Source organism: Ursus arctos, unplaced genomic scaffold, assembly GCF_023065955.2.
Source record: "Ursus arctos isolate Adak ecotype North America unplaced genomic scaffold, UrsArc2.0 scaffold_9, whole genome shotgun sequence".
Lineage (NCBI taxonomy): Eukaryota > Metazoa > Chordata > Mammalia > Carnivora > Ursidae > Ursus > Ursus arctos.
Window position 1 is genome coordinate 15234742 of NW_026623111.1, and position 27376 is coordinate 15262117.

The 27376-nt window shown below is 36.4% G+C and overlaps 1 protein-coding gene across 2 annotated transcripts in view; it reads left to right on the forward strand.

The window, feature by feature from the left end:
* Nucleotides 1-27376, forward strand: part of SLIT2 (slit guidance ligand 2) — a 344969-nt gene that overhangs the window by 6328 nt on the left and 311265 nt on the right. For both annotated transcript variants that reach the window (XM_026514512.4, XM_026514514.4), the window contains exon 4: nt 9107-9178. In XM_026514512.4, the coding sequence (XP_026370297.2) occupies nt 9107-9178 (72 nt within the window). The remainder of the gene's footprint in view (nt 1-9106; nt 9179-27376) is intronic.

The window sequence follows — 27376 nt, forward strand, 5'->3', positions numbered from 1 at the left end:
CTTTTTTCATGACTCATTTTTAGCTATCCTATGGAAACATATATATATATATTCTTAAGCAACATCCATTTGAAGGAATTTCAGTGACTTTTCACACAGTCTGTATTTTGGTTATATTGTAGTTTGAAATATTTTCAGAAATGCTAAAATAGACCAAACTTTCTCACTGTTTTTCAAGCCACTTCAAATGCCATTTGAACAAATTAACTTTTTCTAAAAATTATTAACCAGATGGCTTGTGATCTGAAATTTGATTAGAGTTGTAAGTAGGTACTATTTTTTGACTTTTACTTCCCCTGAGAATGTCACTTCATCTCAGAACAATTTTCAGTTCTACCAAGATGCAGTCAGATGTTTCAGAGTGGAAGGAGGATTTGTAATTTTGAATGAAAGCTAATATATATGCAGGACTTCTTTAAATCACCCCAGCTGTTGGCCGAAAGCAAATATTTCATATTTGTGAGGAAAAGCTGAGAAAATTCCTTTTGTTTACAACTGCCAAGTCCATCTGATGGAAGCACATTGTTATCTGACAGCCAATTCATCTCCTTGGGACTCTGGAATTCAAAACCATTTCTTAGGAACATTGTGGATACACTTTTCAAATATTTATTTTTTTTTAAATACATTAAATGGCAGGGCAGTTTTGTTAAAGAACGCATTCACGTTCTCATGAAATAAACTACCATAAATTTTATTCAGTATATTATTTAAAAAATAAAAACAAGAAAATCTAACCAGAGGGTTCCATAAGCAAATTACTATGGCCTATGGGGATATATTCTTATTTTAGTAGGTGGTCACCAACATCACAAAAATTTGCCTTTTTTTCCCACAAAGTTGCAAGAGACAGTGTAAAGAACAGGAAGTGATTAATGAATTAACTTTTAACTAATTAGATGCTGTGCGAGCTTCTGCGATTTTTAGCAATTTAGACATGAATTTTTAAATTCAGACTCTAAATAATGAAAAGATGTACAAATGCAGGCTATGTTACAAATGCCGTTCATATAATCTTTATAGTAACTTAATTTTCATTCTTTGCGTGGAGAACAAAAAATAAAAATATTAGTTTTATTTGTGTGTAATTTATGTTTCTAAGTATTTTTCATTTTAAAATGATAAAACAATTCCAAAGTGATATTTTGTGAACATTTCGAAATTATAAGTTTTTTTTCTTTTTGTTTTATGTTGGTAGAGTTTTAGCTTGGTCTAGAGAAAGAAGACAAGTCTGAAAACAGAAGACAGGATCTGTGCCCTTTTAGAAATCCAACTTTTAAACTGTAAGAAACAGATTAGGCTGTTGTTGCTGTTGTTAGGTTGAGTTTAATTTTAGCATAGAATGAGAAAGTCATTATTTGTAAATCAAAGCATTATAGCTACAAAAAGAAAGATTTATTTTTGCACTTCAAAGAGTCATTGAAATACAGGGTTATCAGTCAAATGTCAAGAAATAGATGGGTGGTATTAAAAAACCTTCCTCCTAGAAGAAAAAACCAAAAAACCAAAAAACTTCCTCTTTCCACACTCCCTCCCATTCTCCCTCTCTCTCTCCTTTCTGTTGTATGGAAAACAACATCAGATAATATGATCATCACCAGAATGTGGTTATGGATCACTGTAAAAAGAGTATGTCTTCATCACACTTACACGCCATGACCACGCGTTACTTCCTGTTTTGACAATTTCCTACTATACTCCCAGACCTAACATGTGCAGTGGCAGATTTCCATACTCTGTGTTGCCAGTAGTACCTGTTTATCTGGGAATAAAATGAAGCCTTGAGAAATGTGCCTCATGTAGATGTACTAGGAGGTCTCCTATTTGTTTAATCAAAGTGTTCAACTGAAATATAATTTAGTTAAGTAACTAGTTAATTCAATGGAATTTAATTAAGGAAAACAAACTACAAATAAACTACAAGAAAGAATTGGAACACTTATACCATATACTCCTTTATCCTTCAGAGAAGGTACCTGTGTGTATCTGCAATAAAGTCTCCATGCAAATCGTTAATTCAAAGTAATTCTTGGCTGGGGCATAATGTCTTTGAGGGTTAAAAAAAAAAAAAAAAAAGATCACATTGGGGCCCAGAACATTTGTGGGCTGGTGTAAAATTCTGTTGCTCACTTATAGTTTATGGGATTATGCTGTAGTCATTAAAGTTCTATTTTATGGCCTTTTAAAGAGACCCAGGCCACTTCAGTTTCCACTAGTGAAAATCATCTGCGTTTACGGGTTTCTTCCTAACACAAAAGCACAAGTATGAGAAAGTTTTGAAATTGGTTAAGGTTGTCAGAAAACTGTTGGGACATTAAGTCCCTAATGCAGTGAAACACTTATATGCAAAATAAAATGCTGATATTCCTAAATTATGTTAATGAAAACCAATAGCATACCATAGAAAATCTGGGGTATTAGGCTTCGGTTTAACTTTACAGTCATCTCATACCCTTATGATAAGGAAATTGCAGTAGTGATATAGGCAGAGGTTTGGACTGTTTCTCTTTTCATAACAATAACATGGAAGGGTGTTTTTTTGCTTTCAACTCTCCACGTTTTAGTATCCTTAGATTTGAAATTATATTTTGCCTACTATGTCATTTGATCTGCTTTTTTGCTTAAAAAATGAATCCTGAAGTATTATGATAAAGCCATGTAGGGATTCCTGGGGAAAAAAAGCTGTCCACTTAGACATTTTCAAGTTTCTATCGAGTTGATATAAAGAAAATACTCATTTTTGTTTAGAAAAGTCTAAATCCCTTTACAATGGAACCTACATTTGGCTAAACACGGCATTCCCAGGAGAGGATATCTAAAGGACACATTATTTTTTTTTTAAGGTGGTCCTGTGTACACACACCATTCATAAGCATGTGACAGCCAGTGTGAGGCGGAGGAATTACCGTGCCTTAGGATTTTTGTTGTAGGTCGCGACACATGAGTTCAAGTGGAGAATATTTTGTGGAACAGGTCTGAAGGAAAGCACCACTTATCCCCTGTTCATCAAGGATGTAGAGAATCCCTCTTCTGACTAATCCTACAAGTTTACAGGCAACACATAACACATTCCTTTTCTTAAAGTAAGGGCAAACCAACAGTGCTAATCTCCTTGGAAAAGAATGCAAGCTCATTTCAAAAGAATTGTTCTCCGACTTCTTTATACTACCAAGTTTAAAATCGCAGAAGTTCCTTTTTTAGGAAGTATAATTTGTCTTTTGAGAATACATCAAACTTACAGAGGCCGAGTATATACCCTGCGTGAGATAAAAATGCCATAGATGATCAAGCGTGTATCACTTAATCTGTGATATCTGTTAAATGTGAATTATTCTCATTTATAAGCGATACCAGACTATTTTAAGTTACATTGACTGACTGATCAGAGAAGGGTTTAACGCACGTGCACTATGGAAAGTTTAACAGAACATTGAGTCCATCTTGAGAGGGTTTCTCATGCATCGTTTTTTATGGGCCTTGAAGTTGAACAGTGGCGAGAAGGCCTGTTTGCTCTTTGTGGACCATTTTATAAATTCTGAAGCAGCAAGGCTGTTTATTTTTCCCACATCTGTTTTGGGCTCATCCTTTGTGACAGTGTTTGCTAGATGCTGTGTCCTTTATACCTCCTCTGAAATGACTACTTTAGTTTGCACTGTTACAATGTATTTGTGGAAGCAGTGAATGTCAAATATTTTACATTGAATTCTGTCTTTCATTCCTGTTGGATACCTTTCTGCTTGAATTATGCCTGCTAGACGGAATTTCACAACTTTACGTGGAAGGAGAGACTTTTCTGCAGGGACTTTCATATATATTGCTCTTATCTTTTTTCAAAGCAACTTATATCTGCTGGACTGCAGGCAAATATTGGTGAGAACGCTTTCAGAATGACAGTTTGGTAACATGGGATGATTTGGTATTGATGCAATTGGAATATTACATTATGAGAACATTTATAAAAAAAATTACTTGATTGTCGTCTTTGCAGTGTCTGTCTGCTTTGGATGCAGGTGGGTAGTTCTGGAGCCCCCCACTATATGCTGCCGTTCTAGCTTCTGGCATCAAGTGGGGTGCAGAGAACCTCAACTCCCCTCTGCTTAGGCACTTCGTAGTTTTATATGCTATTGCCTCCCATTCTGTAGTATACTCCTTGGTTGTACTGTTGATTATGCTTTCTAAACAGATACAAACTCCTGTACCTCCTTTTAAAATCAGAAACATTAGGTAAGAGTGACATCAGAAAACTCTTGCTTTGAGTTAGCAATAATCACGCCTCAGATAAACCCCATTGTGTATTATACTGTTACTGCACAAAACTAGAAAACCTTTGGTTTCAATTCCACCATGAGATATTGATCAGATTGCTCATCTTTCCAAACCTGTTTCCTCATCTTTGGAACAGAGATAATGATACTAGCAGTCCATGGTTTAAGTAAGATAATGTACATATAGTTTCATAAAATGCTTGTCACATGGTTGGAATTTAAAGAACTGTTATCATGCATTTCAACATCTCTCCTGTTTTTTCAAAAGCTCAGTTTAGGCATTGTTTTATTGAGCTAATAAAATGTGTACATAATAAATTGGATTTCTGTACATTCATATTTACTATCGTTCATGGCATATGTCAATAGAAAAGATGTGAAGAATGTACAAAACTTTCATCAAGTTTGTTTCAGGGTATTTCTCATAATTGCTCTGAAGATGTAGAGAAATGACAAGAAGTAAGGGGAGTGAAAAGGAAGTAATACTTTTACTAATAAGCTTGATTTATCCATATAAATAATACATAAACATTAAAATCTTTGCCTTAAAAATGTCAGAATAAAAACTTTTTAAAACACGAGTAGAAGTTTACCTGAAAAGAAGGCATTTTTGTATGACATAGGAGATGGTACGTGATAAACTCACGAAGGCAGATTTATTGAGCGCTTATTACAGACCAGGCACACTGCTAAAATACTTTACATTTACAACAACAGGAACAGTTGTTTCCATTTTACATTTTGAATTGGGATAAAGGCTGCACATAGTCATTGAATTGAGGTAGAAGTTGAAAAAGTAAGAGACTGTCACTTTTACCGATGGACAAGACATAGGAGCAGCTGACAGATAATTTGAAGCAACGCTTGTCCATAATGCTCAGGCTGCCCTTGAAATTGAGGTTGTTCAGAATCAGCATTTCAGAAGCCAGTGGTGTTTTGTGCGACACAGAAAGATCCTTCACCCCACTGAAGGTCATGCTCAAAAATGGCTGTAACACGGAGGAAACAGTTATTGGGATCCCTGTCATCTTTGCCCTAAGAAGAAATGTCTTTGAGACACACTTTATACACACCTTTCTGAAGTCATGAATTACCATCCAGAGGACCTCAGTTAGCCCTGAGATCTTGTGGGCAGATTGCGTCTAACTGGTGATGGTACAAGGGCTGCATGTGACTCTGTCTTTCCTTCGACACAATTGAGTGTCCTTGCTCAGAACAATAGGGAACTGACCCACCTGGTCAGCTTAAGGGAGCCAATTTAGGCTGGCTCGCATAAATCCTCCTCAGAGATAGATTTAGTTCACTACGTGCTGTTTTTCTGTTCCTGGGACCATCAGATTTTAGCTTCTTTAACTCATTTACATGAGGATTGTTACGGCACTATCCTCTTCAAGCTACTAAGAAGCATTCTGTGTCATTCGAAGATGTTAGCTAGGTTACTTATTTTTCAGCTCTGTTTAGAAATTGTTTTGCACCTTAGTGGTTTTTAAAGTAATTCTGGATTTAAAAAAAAAATCCTCTTTAATTTAAGAACTTAATTTCCAGTCATTTTACAAGAAATCCCTGCTTTAAAATTTTTCCCTTCACTGAATATTTTGGAAGAGTTTCACCTTTCATTTTAATGTTGTATTTCCATTTATTCTTAGCACTGATGAAGAACAGGAACCCCAAGTGTCTTGATACTCTTATAGGAAAAAAGCTTCATACTGTTTTTCTATGCATGTTATCACATGACTTATTATCTGCCCTTCTAGTATACTACCCTGTCTTATGCTCCTATTTGGTTTAGACAATGTTAAGATCATTCACAATAATTTCATGAAACAATGGTAAACTACCTGAATTCAGAGAAAACTATTTTATACATATTTTCATTTTTCTCTCAAACTTCAGGCATTTTAAATGGATCTTTAAAACAGTGAGCTGAATATCGAGTTCATTTTTTTTAAATGTTTTATTTTCAAGTGGTTCATTCATAGATATTAAAGAAATGGACTCTATAAAGCTATTATTTTCCCAAGGAAAGATTGATGAGAAGTATAAGATTTCAAGATTGTATTATTTTGATTTAATGTTTAGAAATGTTTAGCGTGTGTCTCTTTGATAGAGGTAATTCAGAGGATACGTTCTCGAATCACCCTACCTGAATTCAGGGTTTAGCTGTACTTTCTATGAGCTCTCCAGAATGGCAGTAACAACAGTACGTGCTGTTGGGGTTGGGTCTGGAGAAGGAATGAGATAATTCATGCAAACCTTTCAGAACGGTGATCATCTTAGAGTGAATTAAGAATGGCTGGGACTTGAAAGGAATAATTAAGAAAAAGACACTACTTATACCCAATCCGAAATATCTACTTTTTCAGGATCTCTGAATTTGTTTAGACATACTGGATTCCTTCCAACTTCTAGATGATGTTGAGGATAGTAGGGGGAAAGAGGTTGATGGGAGGGAAAGGAAGTAGTTGGGAATAGGGCACATGAAAGCAAGTTTGGTGGTGGGACTTTGGTTAGCTAGAGAGCAGCATAAAAACTAAGGCAGGAACCTCAGAAAGCAACCCAGAGGAAAGCTGGCTGAATGTAAAATGCATATACTAGCGTTTTGCTGAACTATATCAAAATGCAAAAAGAGAAGTATGTTCTCATTTAGCATTTCCTAAGAAACCACTGAGTGCCAGAGAAGAAGGGAAGGGATACAAATATGTGGTCTTTATACTTGAAGAGCTTACAGTCTACTAGGAAAAAGATGAGTATGTGAATAAATACAATACAATGTTAAGGACTCTTATTTATCAAACGCTATGGGGGTATAGGGATGCAGCCAAGGGAGGAACTACCTCTGTGTAGGGGAATCAGGGAAGCTTCACATAAGATGTAAGAAAGTACCATCTGAAAAAGGAAAGCTCCCCAAATAGCAGGGAGTAGGGGCTTGAAGGAGCATACTGGTTGTGGCTGGAGAATCCTGGAGGATGTCTGTTAGTCCAGTGGTTTGGATGAGATCACGAAACCCCATGTCTGCCATTTTGGAAATTGAGATTGGCTCTTTGAATAATGGGAGTCTTTCCAAGAGTCGTTGCTTCCCTGGAAGAATTCTAATTGCCACAAATATTGTGAATATTTGTAGTTTATTTTTTGAAAGAAAAATGTGACAAGGTCATAATTAAGTTGCATTATATCAAAATTGTGTAATAGTAGATTCTGAAAGTACTCCTTCCTCAGAAGTACTCCTTCCTTTCTCCATGCCCAGCAGAGAAAAATAAATGAGTAATAGCTTTTGGTTTCACTTTAAATTTAACCTTGTTATATGCTGTATTTATAAAAATTAGCGGAAGTGGGAAGAAATTCCACCCTTTCACCACTAATTGTACTATTTTCCCCCTAATTGTCTTGGCATACTTTTTTATGAGTGTGCATTTTATTAAGTGTTGAGAATGTTTCTGTAGATGATCAACTTCTTCATAATAGGAATTTATGTAACAAAAGTTACAGTGTTCATCATTGCCTCATGGCATTTTGGAGTTGGAAGAAGTTCTGGAGTTCACCTGGTGCAATTTTTCGTCTAAAGCAGGATTTCTTTTTATTATGTCCTTTGCAGGAAAACAAAACAAAACAAAATGCATAGCCTCTGCTTGAATATAAGTGGAATAAAGAGTTGAGAGTTTCTCAAGGAAGTTCATTCCATTTCTTCCAATCCTTGGAAATTCTCTAATTCTTAGAGAGGCCTCCCTCATCATCTACTTTCTTAAGAGTTATAATCACTAGTGCTATTTCTGCCCTCTGCAGATTAAGTAAGTATAATTTTGCTCCTACCTGATGACCATTTATGTATGTCAAGATTGATATGCCTTCTTTTCCTGTCCTCTTAACATTTATACTTAAGACTCAAGAAATACCTCTAGTTTCTTCAATGTGACTTTAGTTTTCTGGACCTTCTTACTCTCATCTACAGCAATAGCAACTTGTAAATCATTTAAATGTACGTTTTTGCATCAGCTTGTCATTATTTTATTCAAATTTGGGAGATGGATGTTTATTTTTACTGATATGTTAAATTGTCCCCTTAAAATGAATGGGATCGGGAGGTTAGTACATCGGCACCAGAACCTACCTACTGTTTAACAGGCGTGCGCACTCCAGAAGAACTAGTTACATGGCATCACAGCTTAATTGAGTTAGGGTTGCAATCACATTTTTTTGGTAAATCCTAAATTTAACTTCATATCAGGTAAACATTTAAAAAAGCATTTTCTAAACATTTTTAGCCACCACGATTGGTTATAACCCAGCCTTATTTTCAGTGAAGGGCCAAGAACCGTGGGTATAGGTTTGGAGTTTGCGGTTTTCCTCTGCGTTTGCCGATAGGGACAAATCATGCTGACACTTTCTCACACCTTTTTTCCACAACTAAGCAAGATGCTAACAAAATTGAAATTTCCATCTCCCCGCAATGCCTTGGCTGAAAATTTAGGTCATCTGGGACAGTGTGTGAATTATTTTTAGGGCAATGTTTACTGTGGCATTTGAGCTGTATACAGCACTTGCCTAACCTAGACACCAGAGTCTGAGTCAAGACATCCTTTTTCATTGTGTATGTTCTGGATGACTGATGTTGCACAGGACGTGAGGTTAGGGTTTAGGCCGAGGGAATCATCTGAGTAAGCGTAATGGAAAATTGCTTTAAAGAGTCAGGTAACAAAAGGTGTAACCGACTTTTGATTTGCAATGCTTGAATTCTTTTGAATGTCGTTTCTTTCTTTCCTGAAATGCATGACACGGCCAAATCACAGAGTCATTGTTGGGTATTTTCTGTGTAACATGCGCTTTGTTTTTGTTTTTCTCAAAAGGCGTTTAAACAGAAATCACCTTCAGCTGTTTCCTGAGTTGCTGTTTCTTGGGACTTCGAAGCTGTACAGGCTGTAAGTAGACAGAAATAGTTATTGTTGCTTTGGGTAGTACCTTGTATTTTATTAAATGTATTTTGGATCTGTTTCCTTGTGCTTTCCTAGAATCTATTCACGATAGATTAATGGATTAAAAGTTTGCCTTTTTTTTTTTTTGTCTTCTTATGGAAATTTAAGATTGGTTTTCCAGTGGTTCCAGTTGTTTTATTTGGTTAGCATTTAGTGGTTTATGTATGTGTCATTGTAATTGTATTATTCTTTCTCGGTTATGCGATGATGGTGAGATTGACCTCACTTCTTTACGGAAACTTCTGATTAAGTTCTGAAGGGGAAAATTGCCATTGTATTTCCTCTTCAGAGGAAGTTGGCAGTGTTTTCTTGTAAAGTTAGGGTTCCTAACGTCCGCTTTCTTGACATTGTTTCTGTACTGGAGTAGTGTTTATTAGTCTGGAAATATTATAATAAGGTATTTAAAGAGGGCTGTAAATTTCCTCTTAAATGTTCCCTTTAAAGCCAGAATTCCAAACTCTGCCATAGGAATGACTGTAAAGGTTTCATAACAAATATGTCATATTCTGTTAACGGAAGTACTTCTTTGGAAGGAGCGTAATGTGAGTTCTAGGCAGAATCCGTTTTTCCTCCCTGGAATGCTTGTTCCCTGACCTAATATGTAATAGTGAAAACACATTTTTGAAAGCTTTTAAAATGAGATTTTCAGCCATATGAATGATTTTGTGCAGATGGGAGATAAACTACAAAGTGTTGGAAAAATAAATAACAACGATTATTGTCGTTCGTGGATGTTGTGACAAAACTGTTGGGATATACAGAATAAACTGCTCGGCACGGATTCCACCGGGATGCGGGGATGTCCCATAGGTTTGTGTTTTAGGGAAAGTGAGCACATTGCTTTTCTCCGAACTTGGCTTCATCGTAGCCTATTGGTTCAATATTGCTGTTATCAAGTCCAGAAGTAGGAGGACTGTCCTCTCAGAGCCCTCCCTGCATTGTAGCCAGGATCTCTGTTAGGTTCTCCTGATGCCTTAACTCACTACAGAGAGAACTGTCCCAGTCGGCAAATGTGCAGCCAGCTGACTAACACCCCATCTCCTCTCTAGAGTTGACCTTCCTGGTACTGTTCCTCTAAGGATAGCCAAAGTCGCCTGGCAGGATTTCTCCTTCGTGTGCTCCCTGCTGGTTAACTGGCTCAATTTAAGTAAATTAAAAAAGAAAGAAAGAAACCTGAAGATTGATTTTTAAGTAAGAGTTCTCTAAGGACTGTTTTGACCAAGGAAATGGGATCTAGGCTATTATAAAGATTTTATGTATGTATATAAGTTGATACTTATATTTAAATATTTCTGCTTAGTTTCCAAGAAGGGCCACAGAGATGGTTTTAAGAGTCATTCTACTTTCTGCTTTAAGTTTTTGTGATTGAGGAGACTGAAGAATTGACTTCGAGGCTAGTGTATAATGAGACATATGAAACTACTACTTTGCTAATAGTGTCCAAATGGAAATTTTCTATTTTCTATGTAGCTATTAAAATATAATTTAAACGAATGTCTGTCATCTACAGTTTAAAGTATTAAGCTAAAGAGGGGAAAATTAATTTCTACACTGTCTCTGAGGAGCAAGACTATGTGATTTTTAGTCTAGAGGTACTTGGATTAATTTTCTTAGGAGGCTTCAGGTGGTGTAATCCAGTGCAGAATTCTCTATCAGCAAATTATATTCCGTTGAACATTTTTTCCTCTTTGACAATATCACGTAGTGGACACGGGATTTTCTCTTATATTTTGTTGTAATTTTATAACTTTAGGAAGCCCCCACGTGGAAAGAGAACTGATAGCCTCAGGAAGTAAATTAAAGAAACAGAACCCATAAAACTCTCAGGCAATGTTTTCTAGTTAATTAAAAGCTTGTAAAAAAAAGGTGGGAAAATGGGCACCTAGAAAATGCATTCGGAGTTATGATGTACCTGTTTGGCTCAAATAATTTCCTCTCGGTAGTTTTGGAAGATAAAGTTTTATTTCCTAGGGCTAGTGGCGAGAGGGACTTGAATGCTTTGATGTTCCCGAAGTTACAGATTGATGGCTTAATGTTGAATAGTGATTGGGAATTAATACCTGACATAAGCACTAAATACACATAGTGGTGTAATTTTTTTCTGCATCCTCACATCAGGAATCTTTTGAGTCGAGGCACTGTTGTCCCACCTGAATTAGATTTAGTGAATTGTTACCGATGATACTTCTCTTGAGAGGATAAGTTGTAAGATACATGTGACCACTTTTTTATGATGGTGATCATTAATTGCATTAAAGCACCACCATTAACTGTCTTTAATAAATACGGGAACAAAAGCTTGTGAGCCTGACTGCCTGGCCTGTGTCATTTCCAAGGGGAAGGATTCAGGTTCAGATTTTCTTCATGTGATATAGGTGTCTAGTAGTTCACCCGAAACAAATGTTCTAACAGATGGAAAAATGTGCACAAATCTACAAACAAAAATGTCCTCTAAAATGTTCATTGAAAAATGAATCTTCCTTTCACAAGAAGGATAAGTGACAGAACAAAGGCTACAGGACTTCTGATAAATAATAGAGAAAATATGTTGGGACAGGGAAGGTATTTGGCTGGTTGTTGAATATAAAAGTTAAACAATCCATAATTGTCCTTCTACATAATGTATCAGAGACAGACACATCTAGAATTCATGAAAGAAACAAATTTAGAATTTGTTTTCTCTTTATCAGTTGTTGCATAATTCTCATTAGTATCTCTTTTTCTAACTTACTGTATTAGTTAATACTTTTACCCTTATTTAATACTTTTTATCCTAGTATAGAACCAGTGAAGAAGTTTACTAGATTACTTAATGTGTAGTTCATACTACTGATGTCTGATTTTTATCATTGTATGCTTAGTTTAAAACTAGTCTGATACACTGGACCTTATGCAGATTTTCTTTGCACTTTTTCACGAATAATCACCATTTGACTCTTGGCTGAAAATGAGATGCCAGGTGAAGAAGCACACATGCTTTTTTTGGACCCTAAATGCAATATAAAAGAAAAAGAGGGTACACTGTATATGAATTATGATTCGACACAGTTGGTTGCTGCTAGCGGCCAAATATGCTTTTCCTTTGCTGTCTGCTCCAATTTCTCTTTGGACGGGTTGAGAGAGCACTACATGTTCAGGTCAAGATGTTTGCTCAGAAATAGTAGTACAGTTGCAGCTGTGTTTGTTGGACCAGGAGACTAGTTTAAATAGCTTTACCATTTATCCAGTCCATTAACAGAACTCTGTAAAGTAATACCAACTCTGCATAAACTACAGGACGGTGTCATAAAATTACAAGCACTTGTTGACAGATGGAAAGTGTAAGTAAAGGGAAAGTAAAGGGCCATAGGTTGGAGGTTAAAAGAGACAGCCCACAATTTCCTGAACTTACGTAGATACGCCATTCTCCCTTTTGCCCCTCCTCCAAAGCCGACATTGCATTTTTATTTAGCAATTTAAGAGTGGAGAAAATTATTTTTGAAACAATCTGGAGCTGGTTAACTGACTGAGATTTTAGTGACTTTTGAAATGGGTGATCGTGATTGATGGAAATTTATGAGTGGCAATTATATATATGAATAGCATATACAAATCTTTCTGATAAATGTAACCTTAAAGGTGATTTACCAGTGAGTGATTCACACTTTTCAACTTGAGTTTGCAGCTACTAATCCGGGCTTGTTAGAGAGGAATTTCACTGGTACTACTGCGGTCGAGCATTTGGTTATAAATATTTGTTTTGTGGTTTTCAGTTTATTTCTTTGAGTATCATTATATTTACCCAGACTTCTAACATAAGTTTAAGTATCCAAGGCACATTGGAGAAACTCATTTTTCACTTGTATCTGCTGAAACAAAACAAAACTAACAAATGAAATTAAATGCATGAGTCCCAGTGATCCATTTTCTCTACTTCGAATAAAACCTTTTTATTTCTGGTTCACAAGTGGCATTTTTTATTCGCCAGTGATCTTTGGAGCCTCTAAATTATCTAACATTATAAATAGTATTTTTAAACTCAAGGACTCTTTTTATGGCCTAGTGACTACTTACCTCGAGACAAATAGATTTTGACCGCTTAATTTGATTGGTCAGGTTCATTGACTGTCAGCTAGGATCTCAGATGCTCAAAATTGTTTTTGATAATAATAATCGGGCCTTTTTTTTTTTAGAAGAAAACACATTTTTGTTTTATTATGGTAAAAATTCATTTGTGAAGTATAACAAATATACAGTGAGGTTGTCTTTATTTCCCCTTTCATCTCATCCCATAGAAGGAGCTTTAGTGTTTGTTTTTGGTTTTTAATAGTTACGAGAGTAACATATCCTCATGTTAAAATGTTTGGATTCAGAAAAATAGAAAAGAGGAAGTGGAAATTATTCATTATCCCACCATCCAGACGCAACCACTAGTAAACTTGTCAGTTGTTATTAACCTACTTTTCTTTTTCGATGATTATGTGTATGAATGCTGACATACATTTATTATGAAAACATGTTTTGTTTTGTTTTGTGTTTTTATGTCCCCGGGGTCTAGTATTAGGCTTGACCTTTAGAAACCTCTCAGTAAGTGTTTGATGTATTGAATTAAATCTCTGTCGGGCTCAGGGTTTGTAACGTGAATGAGCAAACAGTAATGCTGGGAAGGCGTTATGAATAATGGAGAGCCAAATTAAACTTAAAGGGTAACTTGGGTAATTAAATGTTTAGTCTCCTAAACCTTGGAGGGTTTTGGTAGACACAGCAAAATAAAAAGAATCCATTTTTCACTTAAGCAAAACATTCGTTAACTGCATATAATACTCCATTTCTATAAAACTATGCAAGTTAGTCTCATAGGATTCTGGCATCCAGGGATAAACGCGGAGGACGACGGCGGAGCTGGTGTCAAAATTCCTCTTGAATTAATTTCTGCCAGCTCTGATGCAACGGTGGGCTCCTAGAGGTGTCAGGTGCCAGTTTCCTGCTCCATTTTACTCTTGGCCTATTTGGCCCCTACCACAATAAATCCGACAGTGGTTGTGCAGGAATTGCAGGTTACAGTTGCTACGGTTACCGTTGTCCGGCCGGATCCACATCATTCCTCATCTAGTGAGCTGCCATGATAGCTACGGCTGCTCTCCACTGGCGAGGCTGCCGCCGGGCTTGGTGTGCAGAGGAGGAAAGTTCTTCACGTGGGCTGTGACTGCGTTACCATTCGGGCAAGGATATACTCTCTGTGCTGTTAATACTGTCGCTTTGCTAAGGGGAACAGACTGCCTTTGAAAACTAGGAGCTCCCCTAAGTGAGACAAAACTTAGAGACACGTTCACTATCTGTGATTTGAACCACCAAGTCCCATTCTTTGTTCAGTAACTTAGAAATGACTTATTATCATTGGGTCCAAGGGACTCTGTTCTTGCCTTAAAGAATAGAGATATAGGAGGACCATATAATTTTTTAAAAATTACTATGACATAACCACAGGTTTGCTTTAAAGTAGATAGACAAAAGACTTGATATATGGGTATCGGAACACACTTCAGAGTAGCTATTACCACTTTGACATGAAGAAAAGAGGCGAGACATTAAGTAGGACTTACTTTTGATTTTGTTTTATAATCCACATGTAATCCTATGATTTAGAAGTTAGAAATGCCATGAAGATTAACATTGTACTTGAGATTTTTGCCGGGCCCCATGTTGATAGTTTTATTTCAAAGAGGTCACAGGTAGAAGGTTTGCTGCTGGGGAAAGGTAGAAGTTGGTGGGTTTCCGGGGCTGCCTACCCACAGAATATACTCTGTGAGTATGCGATCCACAGCATAATTGCATCAAGTGCAAGAATCCTTCCCCAGCAAGTGTACTTGTGTAAATGGTTGCTTTCCCAAATGTAAATGTTTTTATCTCCACCAACAAGAACTCATGGTAGGCCAACTTGAATTTGGAGAAGACTGTGCTAGATGCTGGTGTGTGGTATTTGTGGCCTCAGCCATTGCTAACATCTGACCTGTAATATGTAAATTAAAACTTAGTTCCTCAAGAGGGATTGTGTTGGCTGACACCTGAATTTAAGCTTGTGGTTTCCGTGTCAAAAAGACAGTTTTCAATACACATCACTAGGGGAGCATTTTAAAATTTGGTGGTAAATCATAAAATTGCCACTGCAATCTCAAAGTTATAATTCGGTGACTGAAGTTTACATAAATAATTCTAGGAATAAGTGTCCATAGGATTTTAGTTCTATTTAGCTAATTTTAATGTATTTGCATTATGCTTTAAGACACTGAAATCATTTAATTTATAGCATAAGAGGGGGGACATAAAGCACAAGTGTTTAAATACCTACTCCGATATTAGCAGCTCTGCTGTTTTTGGAAATCAGGTGACACCTCTGGAGTCAAGTTTCCTTATCTTTAAAATGGGAATGATCTTATTTTCCTCCTGGGGATATTTCAAGTCATGCTATAGATTCTGTATTCAAAAGAACATTGCCAACTTTCCTGTATGATAGAAATTGTATTGTATGATTATTATCTCGTCCTTGCAAAGTAAGATGAAAATAGTAGTCACACAGTTGTCTTTACAACTTGGCAATAGTCAGCAAATCTCCTTGTTCTGTTTCACCTCTGCCTTGCAATTATTCTTGGTGTAATAACACATACATAAGCATAGCCACATTAATTTTTTTTACCACTACAAATTAACATAAAATGTGCACTTGCATCATTTTGTTTCTCCTCCCTTGGCCACACAAGGTACATTAAGGCCAGAATGTTCTTAATGAGATCTCTTACCCTCTCCCAGTTCATGATTCATGTAGTTTTAAAATTCCTATATAAAATGAATTAGCTGTAGAAACAGAGACTGTGACTCAGAAACTATGTTAGTGTACATATTTGGGTGGTTGTCTTAATGATGTTTTTTCCTAAATAAATGAAGGAAAAATACGAATTGGTTTGAAAAACTGCATAAGCTCCTTAAACGATAGGTAAACTATTCTAAAAATTATCAAGAAGATTTGCATATGTTGCTAACGAACATTATATTGCTAATTAAAATTTCAGTTTTTAAAACCATCTAAGATAATTAACCCATTGATCTTGTAATATGGAAATATGATATGATCTGTGGAACATTCTGTCATCTTTACATAAACTGCATATGTGATCGTAAGTGCATTTTTAGATTAAACATATGTCAAAAGGCAGTGCAAATTGCAAGTCGTTTAGCACTTTGGATTTAAACAATATTTGATAATGAAATAGATCTGAGCCAGAAGCTATTTTTGTTTTGTTTTGTTTTTATTGTAGCTCCAGTACTTTTCACATGTACATAAGCTTCGCAGGCAGGGGCAATGTGGTGTATATCCTCTTTATTACCTTTTACCCATAACCAAGTTAATTGCTATCACTGAATTCTCTGTAGGAAGTTGAAAAATTGTGATAAATATTTGATAAACTGATCTATGTAAGAAACTTTTGGGCAGAAGTGTTTTTTGTGTTTTTTTTTTTCTTAAAAACTAAATTCTAGAGAAGGAAGCAATGAAAAGTAAAAAGGCCTGTTGGTGGCAACACCCGTGGTGTAGGGTACGACATGGCTGTGTGAAATGTTATTAAGAGAACATCTGCGCCTCTCGAAATCTCCCCCAAATGAATGTGTACAGCTAAGTATGGCAACTTGATTTAAGCGTTTTAAAAAAAATCTTAAAGAAAAGAGAAATAAATACGTCTGGAAACAGAATGGGAAAAGATAGCTTTGCCCCGTCATGATAGGTTTCTTCTACTAGTGAAAGATTAAAGCTTGAAGTATGTGAATAGCTGAGAACAGCACAGAGAAAGGTTGATTGCTTCCCCTCCAACAGTTCCAATTGATTGAAAAAAGCCTAATTTAAAGTTCTGTTTGTTCTATGTCTTAAACCATCAGAATTCTCTTTTAGGACCGGAGGAATGCTCTGGAGGAAAAAGAATCCAAGGATAAAAAGTCATTGCAAGCCAACAATTGTTCCTAATCCTCACAAAATGCTGGAGAAATTAAATTTATTCTTTATTGCTCAAAGTGTTACCTAGGTCACTGGGCGATGGGAAAATTGGACTGGAAGTCGAGTAGGCGCAAGCTTTGTTTTGTGTCTAGATGCTTAACCTTAGACATGACAAGGCATCTTAGAGTGTGGTGGGAACTTGGTTCAGAGCGTTAACACCAAGACTTTTATTACCCCAGATTTATAATAGGCTGTGCTGTCAGGAGATGAAAATGTTGTGTTTACATTGCAGTGTTAAATGATCATTTAATTAACACCTAAGGAAAAAAAAACTTGTGAAATTCTTAGCAGCTTTTATTGTTGGTTTCCTGGGAGGTTTTAATATCCAAGTTTCATTGAGATTTCTTTTTGTAAGTAGAGACACAAAAGACATTATAAACTTTTAAGGAAGACAAACAGTTTAACCTTGACCCTTTTTTTCTAAAATATTAATTTAAATTACATTTTAAATCTGGTGTGCTTATTTAAAGGTTTCTAGACTAATATATTAAAAATACATCTTAATTAAACACTTTTTTTGTCAACATGTAGCATTTAAATATTATTTAATTTACAGTCTACACTTTCTACTGCAAAACATTTGAAATTGCCCATTAGTTTTTTGTAAGAAGTTTAAATACTGTTTAGCATACTAATTATATATATTTTTACATCTTTTTTTTTATTATGTTCAGTTAGCTGCTGTATCATTAGTTTTTGATGTAGTGTTCGATGATTCATTAGTTACGTATAACACTCAGTGCTCACCACAACACGTACCCTCCTTAATACCCATCACCCTGTTACCCCCTCCCCCAATCCCCTTCCCCTCTGAAACCCTCAGTTTGTTTCTGGGGGTCCATAGTCTCTCATGGTTCATCTCCCTCTCTAATTTCTCCCCCTTCAGATTTCCCTCCCTTCCCCTATTTTTACATCTTTTAAGCCACCACTGTATTTACATTGTTTTAAGAATTGGGGTCAAAATATGTAGTCCCAGGCAAGCAAACTATGTGGGGAAAAAGGTCCCTTATTATTATATTCACGATAAAAAAGTTTATGTATAGACAGGAGGAATGACACCATTAATATGAAATTTCAGATGCACTTCATTAATTACAAAAAGATTAGATATTATCAAATTCCTTAATTTATTTTTGATCTTTTATAAAAAAAAACAGTTACCTAAAAGGGATGGTTTGAGGCAAATTGATAACATTTGGAAAATATGATATGTACTGCCAAGGGCAGCTGCTCCCTCACTCACTGTTTTTTTCTAAAAGTATTATTAGAATTTATATCTTTGCTCCTTTCATTTTGTCTGGATATGCAACTGCATATTCAAATATATGATACTTTAAAAAATATTTACAGTTATTTGCTGTTAAAGTAAAATCTTTCATTATTTTTCCAGAAGTAAACATGCTGTTATAGTGTGGTTTTTCTAAGGACTCTATTTTTATTCACACTGAAACTAAAAATGTTTCTCCCTTTTTTAAAAGTTTAAATTCAGATGCCTCAGGATAAAACCTGCTTTCTGTATTTATTCATGGAGGATTGAATGTTATTAAAATCTCTTAATAGAAAGCCCTGCTTTGAACCAAGAATTATATTCTCATTCACAAAATACTGTTGAACATAGTATGGGCGCTTTTTACAATATTATATGTTCTCCTTCTATCAAATTTCAGCCATTCTCCAAAACTTTCCTTGTTTTTGTTTTGTTTTTGTTTTTGTTTTTTTTAACCCACATCGGTCTTTTTCTTCTCAAAGCTCCTTCTCTACCCAGAGTCGAGTAACAAAAATTGACCAGTAGGAATATTGCTTCAATTTTATTTCCTTCCATAAAGATCCACCTTTAGATTGAGGTAGTTGCAAGACACAAAATGCTCAGAAGTTAAAAATTATGAAAGAGAAAGATAAGAGGTAACAATTTTTGGTTATTTAACATACTGGATATCTAGTATATTCTAAATGATATAGTTCATTATACTAATAGCTATTCCAAGCCAAACAGGTGTTATGTGCTTATGGTGTGTGTGTGTGTGTGTGTGTGTGTGTGTGTGTGTGTGTTTGGAAAGTGAGGATAGCCATAAATGAGATGTAGAAAAACATAAAAATTTTGCGAATGTTCAAAATGCTTGAGGAATATAAATTTAAGGAAGTTTTAGGACATTTCACTTAACATAGATAATTATGTTGCTTTTATGCTAAAAAAAAAAAGGCAATGATATGCTCTTGTATTGAGAAAGTCAGTGCTAGCCTGGTGATGGGTATTAAGGAGGGCACATATTGCAAGGAGCACTTGGTGTTATAGGCAAACAATAAATCATGGAACACTACATCAAAAACGAATGAAGTACTGTATGGTGACTAACATAACATAATAAAAAAAAAGTAAATTAAAAAAAAAGAAAGCATTAAGGTTTTATACATTAGTTATTTGGAATCTCTGACTAGTAAATAAAAAGAAAGACCCTAGGATTTATTGCAGGTAAAGTCTCCGAGTTTGCCTCTTAAAAAATAGGAATATCCGCTCTAAATACAAACAATTATGCTGTAACAAATATATTTGATAGTCATTCTATGGGAACCATTGCATCTAATGAGATTGGGAGATAGGATACCTAGAAATACTCTGTATCCTACTCCACAGGGATTAGGTGAGTTAAAATTAACTTCCCTTTTGCATAAAACTCTCTTGCCTGCCTTTCAAGACCAATTATAATTTAGCTCTGTATTACTTTTTTAAGTTTATCATTGCTATCAAAGCATGCACGCTATATCCCAGGTAAGCAGATTTTGTGGTTACTCGCTGGAAGTTCTCAGCACATTTCTGGCCTCCTTTTTTGCCTCCAATTTATAGCTGCATAGTTTACCTGTTCATATAATAAGCCTCACCTCCTTTATGAAACCCTTCTCAACTGCTTCAGTAAGTTCCGTCCCAATGATCATTGATTATAGAGTAGTGGTTATGAGTGTGGACTATTGACTGCGTAGGAGGGAATCACTTAATGTGTAGCCTTGAGAATGTCATTCATTTACCTGCCCCATGCTTCAGTTTCCTCTTGTGGGAGGAAAATAGAATTTACCTATGGAAGTGCTGTATGGAGTAAATTATTCACTAAATAAATAAGGCTTAGTATGATGCTTACCATACGGTAAATGCTATGTATTTCATGTTATTTTTATTTTTGTTTTTAAAACAGCTGTTATTTTCTGTGTCCTATAATGTGTGGTTACATACTATTCTTTAATAATAATGTGCGTGTGAACAAAGACCACTGTCTCATGTTTGTCTTTGTTTTACATATAGGATCTAGCCTAGTGTAGGTTGCTTAATCAGCGCTTTCCAGATGAATGCTTGATGGAAATTAAGCTTGAAAAAGATTAACAATAGCTTGAACTTGGAATGAAATATATATTATGTTGTGAAGAGAACACTGGATCAGAAGTCAGAAGATACCCTAGTTAACATTCCTAGCTCTGTGGGTCACCACTAGCTGCAGGTACTGAGCAGAGTTCCTTGATTTCTTTTTTGAGGATGAGTTTCTTTGCTTATAAAAGTATGTAGTAAGTCAGATAATAGAGTGACCACATCTGGTGTGTTCACCATCCTATCACCAGAATTTAGCACAGGCTTCCTGGTCTCTAGGGGATGCTCAAACATAATGGGGAGAAAGGAAGGAGATCGAAATGTATCACATAATTCTAGCTCTTTTCAAAAAGTGTAAAGGGAACTCTTCACAGGACTGGCAAGAATTGTGATGGTGGAATTATTCATGGTAATAAACCAGGAATTAGATAATTATATTGTGGATGAGTGATTTTGAGATTTTTCTCTCCCCTATTAGCAGTTTAAAAAATAAAGGCAGTTTCTTTTTGAGATAAATACAGCCTGCTTATATTTTGCATGGCTTTGGTATTAAATGTGAATTGTTTGAGGGCTTAGGTTTAAAAAAAAAACGATTAAAGGAGATTTTATGGTTATGCATTATTAAGTGGTTATCCTGGTAATCCCTCAGTATGAGGGAAGTGGTATATGATTGAACATCTCGCCTCTCAAACATCACTAATGGTAGCACGAAGGGATGAGTTAAAAATCAAACAAGGCAAATCAAAGGAGAAAAAAGGCATTGGTCGATGCAGGCTATGTTCATATTTGTGTTATCAGCTTTGGATTGTAACAGGTTTGAGAGTAAGAAGCATCGTTTTCTATAATTCTGCCCAGTAAACGCACTGTGCACCCTGGACATTTCCCTGACCTCTTGAGGAGAATAGAACGTATAGAGCCTGAAAACTCTGAAGGCAACTGAAATCTGGAGTCTTTTTCCAAAAGGCAAGCTCACTTTCTGAGTTGGTGTGGTTTTCTTTCCCTGTTAAGGGGAATGAATTCCACACCTAATTAATAGTTTCAAGGAAAGTTGTTAATCAGGTACTCCAAGTGACCACCCTGGATTCTTCTGTTATTACACAGGAACGTGATGGAATGAGAAAGAAACATAGTTACATTTGATAAAAGGAAATACCTTTTTTCCTCTCCCCACCCACCATGTAATCCCCTGGAATTTAGTTGACTTGGGAAATTACTGCGGCAAATAGTGTGATTAGAAAAGTGAAGTTGTATGAACAAGAATAACACTTGTAGTTATAATAATTACTTGAAAAATCATGACATATATCAATTATCATATTTCAGGGCAAGAGTTTTCACCTAAGGGTGTATGGAAAGAATTTTTCTTCGTTCTTTTCAGTCTTCAGGGAAGCCCACCTGTTACCAACATTAGTTTTTGTTCTTTTCTGAGTTATCAGACATCTTTCTATTGTCCTAAGATGGGATATTGGATGAAAATCAGATAAAAACTTGAACTAAGTATGACAGAGGGGCAAAAAGATCTATAAATACAATGGAATGTTTTTAAAATGGACAAGCTCCTTATTCTTCTTGTTAGAAACTGTATGTTAACTTAAAGAGAGCAAAGTAGTTTAAAAAACAAGGGAATCCACATACTAGTCTATTTTTATCAATTGAGTGTCCTGACACCATTAAACTGTAGATAAATATGTTATTTCCAAATAAATGTTATATCCCCATCATGAGTGTGCTATCTATTGCAAGCTACTTACTTTCGTTACATTCTTATTAGATGATTCAGGTTTAGATGTTTAGGTGTTTTAGAAGTATGGTTCTTTTCCTCAATTATCAAGCATATGTTACTTTAGTGCCTTGTGTTTATTTCTATACTGATTCTATATTTCAAAACAGCGATTCCTAATGTGTGCTCTCCAGTGATCCAAGAGAAAAGTATTCTGTGGTCAAATGTGTCAGAAAATAGTGAAGGCCCTGTCCCCTGTGGTGACTAGAGTGTTCACTTGTATGTTTATCTCTAAGGCATTATGCAATAAAGAAATCTGTTTAACGTTTAAAAATTTGGTTCTCGAAGTTATTTGACTATAGGTCTCCCCCTTTGATACTAATTGTATAAATTAGTATAATTTATACTAATTTAATATGTTTATATTTATACTATATATATAGTATGTATATATATATATATATATATGCTTTTCCCCCATTTATACTAATTAATCCCAATGCCAACAGCAATCTGTAGTTTTTCTGAGGAATGACTGCTTTTCAAAAGTAGTTTTTAAAAGTATTTTAGGTACAACTTGTGGATGGTCGATGGACTTTGAATCAACATAAAGTTTCATTGGTTCCGTATTTCTTTCCAAAAACCTATCTCTCCAGGGCTAAATGACGAAACAACTCAGACATAGTGGGTTAGAGACAGGAATAAAAGGAAAAAAAGTATTAATAGTTTTATAAATCTCCTAAGACAGCTTTTTTCATATATCTGATAGGATCTTATTCTGATCTGTTCTGAAAATTATGGTCCCTTCTCTTAGTTCCATGGCATGTTGCTTTGACTGCCAATTCTTAATTAAATATTGAGGGATTTCAAAGAAAATACCAGGGTATGGTTAAAACAAAACTACTTCAAAGCCTGATATTAAATGGATTTAATAAAATAATTTACTTTACATCTTATCCAGTATTTACAAACACATTTACTTTCTGGATTTTCTTTCTTTCTTTTTTTTTGTTAATATTTTATTTATGTATTTGACAGAGAGAGAGACAGCCAGCGAGAGAGGGAACACAAGCAGGGGGAGTGGGAGAGGAAGAAGCAGGCTCCCAGCGGAGGAGCCTGATGCGGGGCTCTATCCCAGAACGCTGGGATCACGCCCTGAGCCAAAGGCAGACGCTTAGCGACTGAGCCACCCAGGCGCCCCTCCTTTCTGGATTTTTTAAAAGCATAAAATAGAATGTGTTTTGTAATAGTTTAGGTTCCCTCTGCATAAGTAAGCTGAGTACCTAACCCCCTTCTCCCACTTTTCTGTGTTCTTTTTCTCTTTAGGCTCCATCATCACTATCATATTGTATGTTTTACTTATTTGGCCGTCTTTCTCTTCCAGTTAAAATACAAGTCCCATGAAGGCAGAGAATAGTAGTAGATGCGCAAGTAATATTGGTTGAATGAGTGAACATAAGCTTTGCAACAGTCTGCCAGAATTTGAATCCTAGCTTCAAGCTTCTAGCTGTGTGACTGGGAACACATTACTTAACCTCTCTAACTCAAAATCCTCTTCTTTAAGATGGAGATAATTAGATCATCAATGTCAGAGAGTCCTCGACAGGATTAGAAGATGTAATGCACCTGCCACAGAGTTCAATGGATGTTAAATAGTTTTCATAAATCAAACACTTCTTGAATTGGTTGAGGAAAAATTACCCAACATTTGCCATCATCTGTTAAAATCATGTGTTATTATTGCTTTCTGGTTTTTAGCTGAGATGCTCCCCCCCGCTCCTCCACCACCCGAGTAATAGAATGGGAAGCCGAACCGTGCAGAGAGACATATTAGAAGCTACTTGTTCTTTCCTTCTTTCTTTTCACGTGCTTCATGGGTTCTCCTTTTTCACAGAGTTCTGCTTTACTTCTTTGCAAGCAGGGACTGCTGCCATTCAGAGCATGCCGTCACCCTGCCTGGTGAGGGGGTCCCTTCCCTGCGGGGCCGTGAAAGACCAAGCACTAGCCGCCTTCCAATACGCCAATGTTTTCACTTACTTTTGGACGTGATTGATTCACACACCTCTAGCCTAGGAAATTAAAAGTGTTTGGCTAAGTCTAGTATATTCTAGAAATTGTTTGATATTTATATTATAAATATTCGTTTGTTCACAAAATCCCCTCCTAGGTTGTACACTCCTTGAGGGGTTGGGCACATCCATCCCTTCACCGCGGGGCAGTGTTCGCTTATCTGGACACTTAAATACTCATCGGCTGAAGGAAAAGTGCAGGTAGTATGAAGGATCCATGGAGGCGTCTTTCATGACACATGAGCCTCAGAAAGCATTTGAAGCTTTCACCTCTTAATATGTTTGCATTTGTTGTCCCTTGTTGATAGTGTTTATGTTTAAAGAGAGTAACAGCAAACTTGTTCAATCAATATCTCTTGTATCAATATAAGATATGCACTTATACGTAGGTGGCTTTTAGTAACAGTTTACTCACTGTGATATAAAGTGTCCTATTAATGGAAGCTGGAAAAAAAAAAAGATTTCTCTACATCTTTTATAGTATTTATCATTATTTCCTGTATGTTTACACATTTGTGTGCCTGTGTGATTTTGTTTAACTTGCAAATAAAACAAGAGCGCTACAAAATTGAAATGGCTGAAATGATAGGAAGCAACTGAGGCATCTGTTTTATTGTCATCACTTCGTATCCTTATAGGAGTTGCTCACACTTCGCATACATCATTCAGCGCGCTTCCACAATTCTTTGCCATCCTAGAGCATGTACTTCTGACATTTTTATTAGGCTTTTGTGTTTGGTCACTGTATTAAATCTAGCAATTTATTCCTCTCCACTTAAATTGTTTTCCCCATCTAAGGAGTGGGGAGGAATTCACAGCGCCTGCACATAAAAGGCCATTATTTTATCTTAGCAAATCCAGGCCTATGAGACAGTGAATCAGGACCTCTCAGTTGGGCATGTGGGCAACAGGGAAGCGCATGAGGGAGGGTAAGGCAGTGCCAGGGAGTCAGTGACCAGGCCTGTGGTGTAGGGCACGAGTAAGTCTAGGGGCAGCCTCAGAAGTCTGCAGCCTTTGCTGATCCTGGCCCCATCGACCATTTAGCAGGCGGACTTTGGAAGTTTGCATCCAGGGAGTGTGTTCTGCCTATAATCTTGACTTAGTTGAAGCTTGTAGAAACTACTCAGGGACTTACTACCCATTGTTAGTTTTCTGGCCCCAAATCAAAGCACTTTTCTTTTTTTTTTGAATAGGTTAAACAGAGACATTTGTGTGTATTGCCAGAGGCAGGCCATAGAGCAAATATGTAGAGACTTTGGTGCCTTACTCTAATACAGCCTTCATTCCACGAAGATAAGTATTTTCTGATTGGAGGGAGAGGCAGTGATGAGGAGGAAGGGTTGAAGTCAGCTGAGCAGCTCCCAGCTAGGTTCTTCATAGAGTGAGGACATGACCAGGGGGCTCTCTTCCAAGCACTTTATTCATATTAACAGTTACTCATTTGATCTTCAACAACATGAACCAGATTACAGATGAGAAGACTGAGACCCAAAAGATGGTGTAATTTGTCCAAGTGACAGGTAGAGGGCTAGTACATAATAGGACTATTATTTTTCTCTCAAGCTTTACTAACACCAAGTGTCTGTAGTCTAAACTCCTGCCGTGATTACTCTTATTTCCTGGTACTTTCTTATTATACTATGTACTTGCAGAGTTACACAGGTAAGTTAGCTGTCTTGAGCCTCTGGACTTTTGCTTCTGATATTTCCTCTGCCTTCTTCCCCAGACAGACTTCTGTTTACTACCTAGGATCCAGACCATGCCTCCTCCACCAGGAAGGCCTACCTGATTTCACAGAGGACTTCACAGAGTTGACCCATGTACCCAGTGCCTCAGGCGAACAGCACTCTCCATGTAGAGGTCTCACACACTAGGCTAGCACAGATGAGCCTTCTTCTCCGGAGTGTTTGTTCCCTGTCCTGTGCTGCCTGACAAAATGTCTCCCATCAGCTTTTTTGCTGGTAGTACCCTTATATCTCAAGAGGATGTTATAGCGGGGGTCATGTTTAATTCATCTCGCTACCACCTGAGGTCCTGACCCATGGTTGGAACTGCTTTGTTGACGAAATGAGCTTACTTTAGGACTGTGTATAATGAACTCCAATGTGTCTTGCTTCTGTGAGGCCTCTTTTTGGGGGAGAGCTTCATCTGAGCCTGCTCCTTTGCAGCCATGCCTTACAGTCCTTCTTAGGCCACTTCTATGGAACAGCTGTTTTATAGCACAGTGAGTGTGTTCCTCTCTCTCTAAGAATTCAACTTCTGGTGGTAGGTCCTAAGTCTTTCTCATTTCTCTGCTTCCCAAAACACCTAGTGTTAGGCGCATAATAGGGGCTCCTTAAATAATTGTTAAATAGACTTAATGCGGACTTTTCGTTCTTTTCCTCCAGGCCCAATTTCTATCATCGAAACAGAAAAATTCAGTCTGAAAAAAAGAGTAAAGCTGCAGTAACACTGTATGTGATTTTTAAATAGTTCATATTTGAAAAAGAAAAAAAAACAAACCAAACAACACAACATGTATAGATGTCCAGGTACACAAGTCTTGCAGTTCTAGTGTTTCATCATATTTATTATGGGAACATGTTGTGTGAATTTATTTTAGAATTTTAAAAAGTGGCATGTGAGTCAGCAGCATGCTGTAGTAAAAAGAGCCAAGTTTTGGTGGCAGACAAGATGGTGTTCAAACTCTGGTTTGCTTTTAGCTGTGTGCTGGGTGGGAAGCACCCTTCTGGCCTGGTTTCCTTACCTGTTAAGTGTGCTTGAAAATTAGAACATTTCATTTAAATTTTTGAAATGCCGGTATGATGACGCTATACGCAGAATAATCTTTCACATCGGCTGGCTTATTGTGGATGCCTGCAGAAAAAGCTCTTCGAAACTAAGGTCTTGTTTTCTTTAATGTAGCTATGAGACATAAATCATTGAAGTCTAGAAAATAGGTGGTCATGATTAATGGATCAGTTATGTGTTTTTGGTTGCAAAT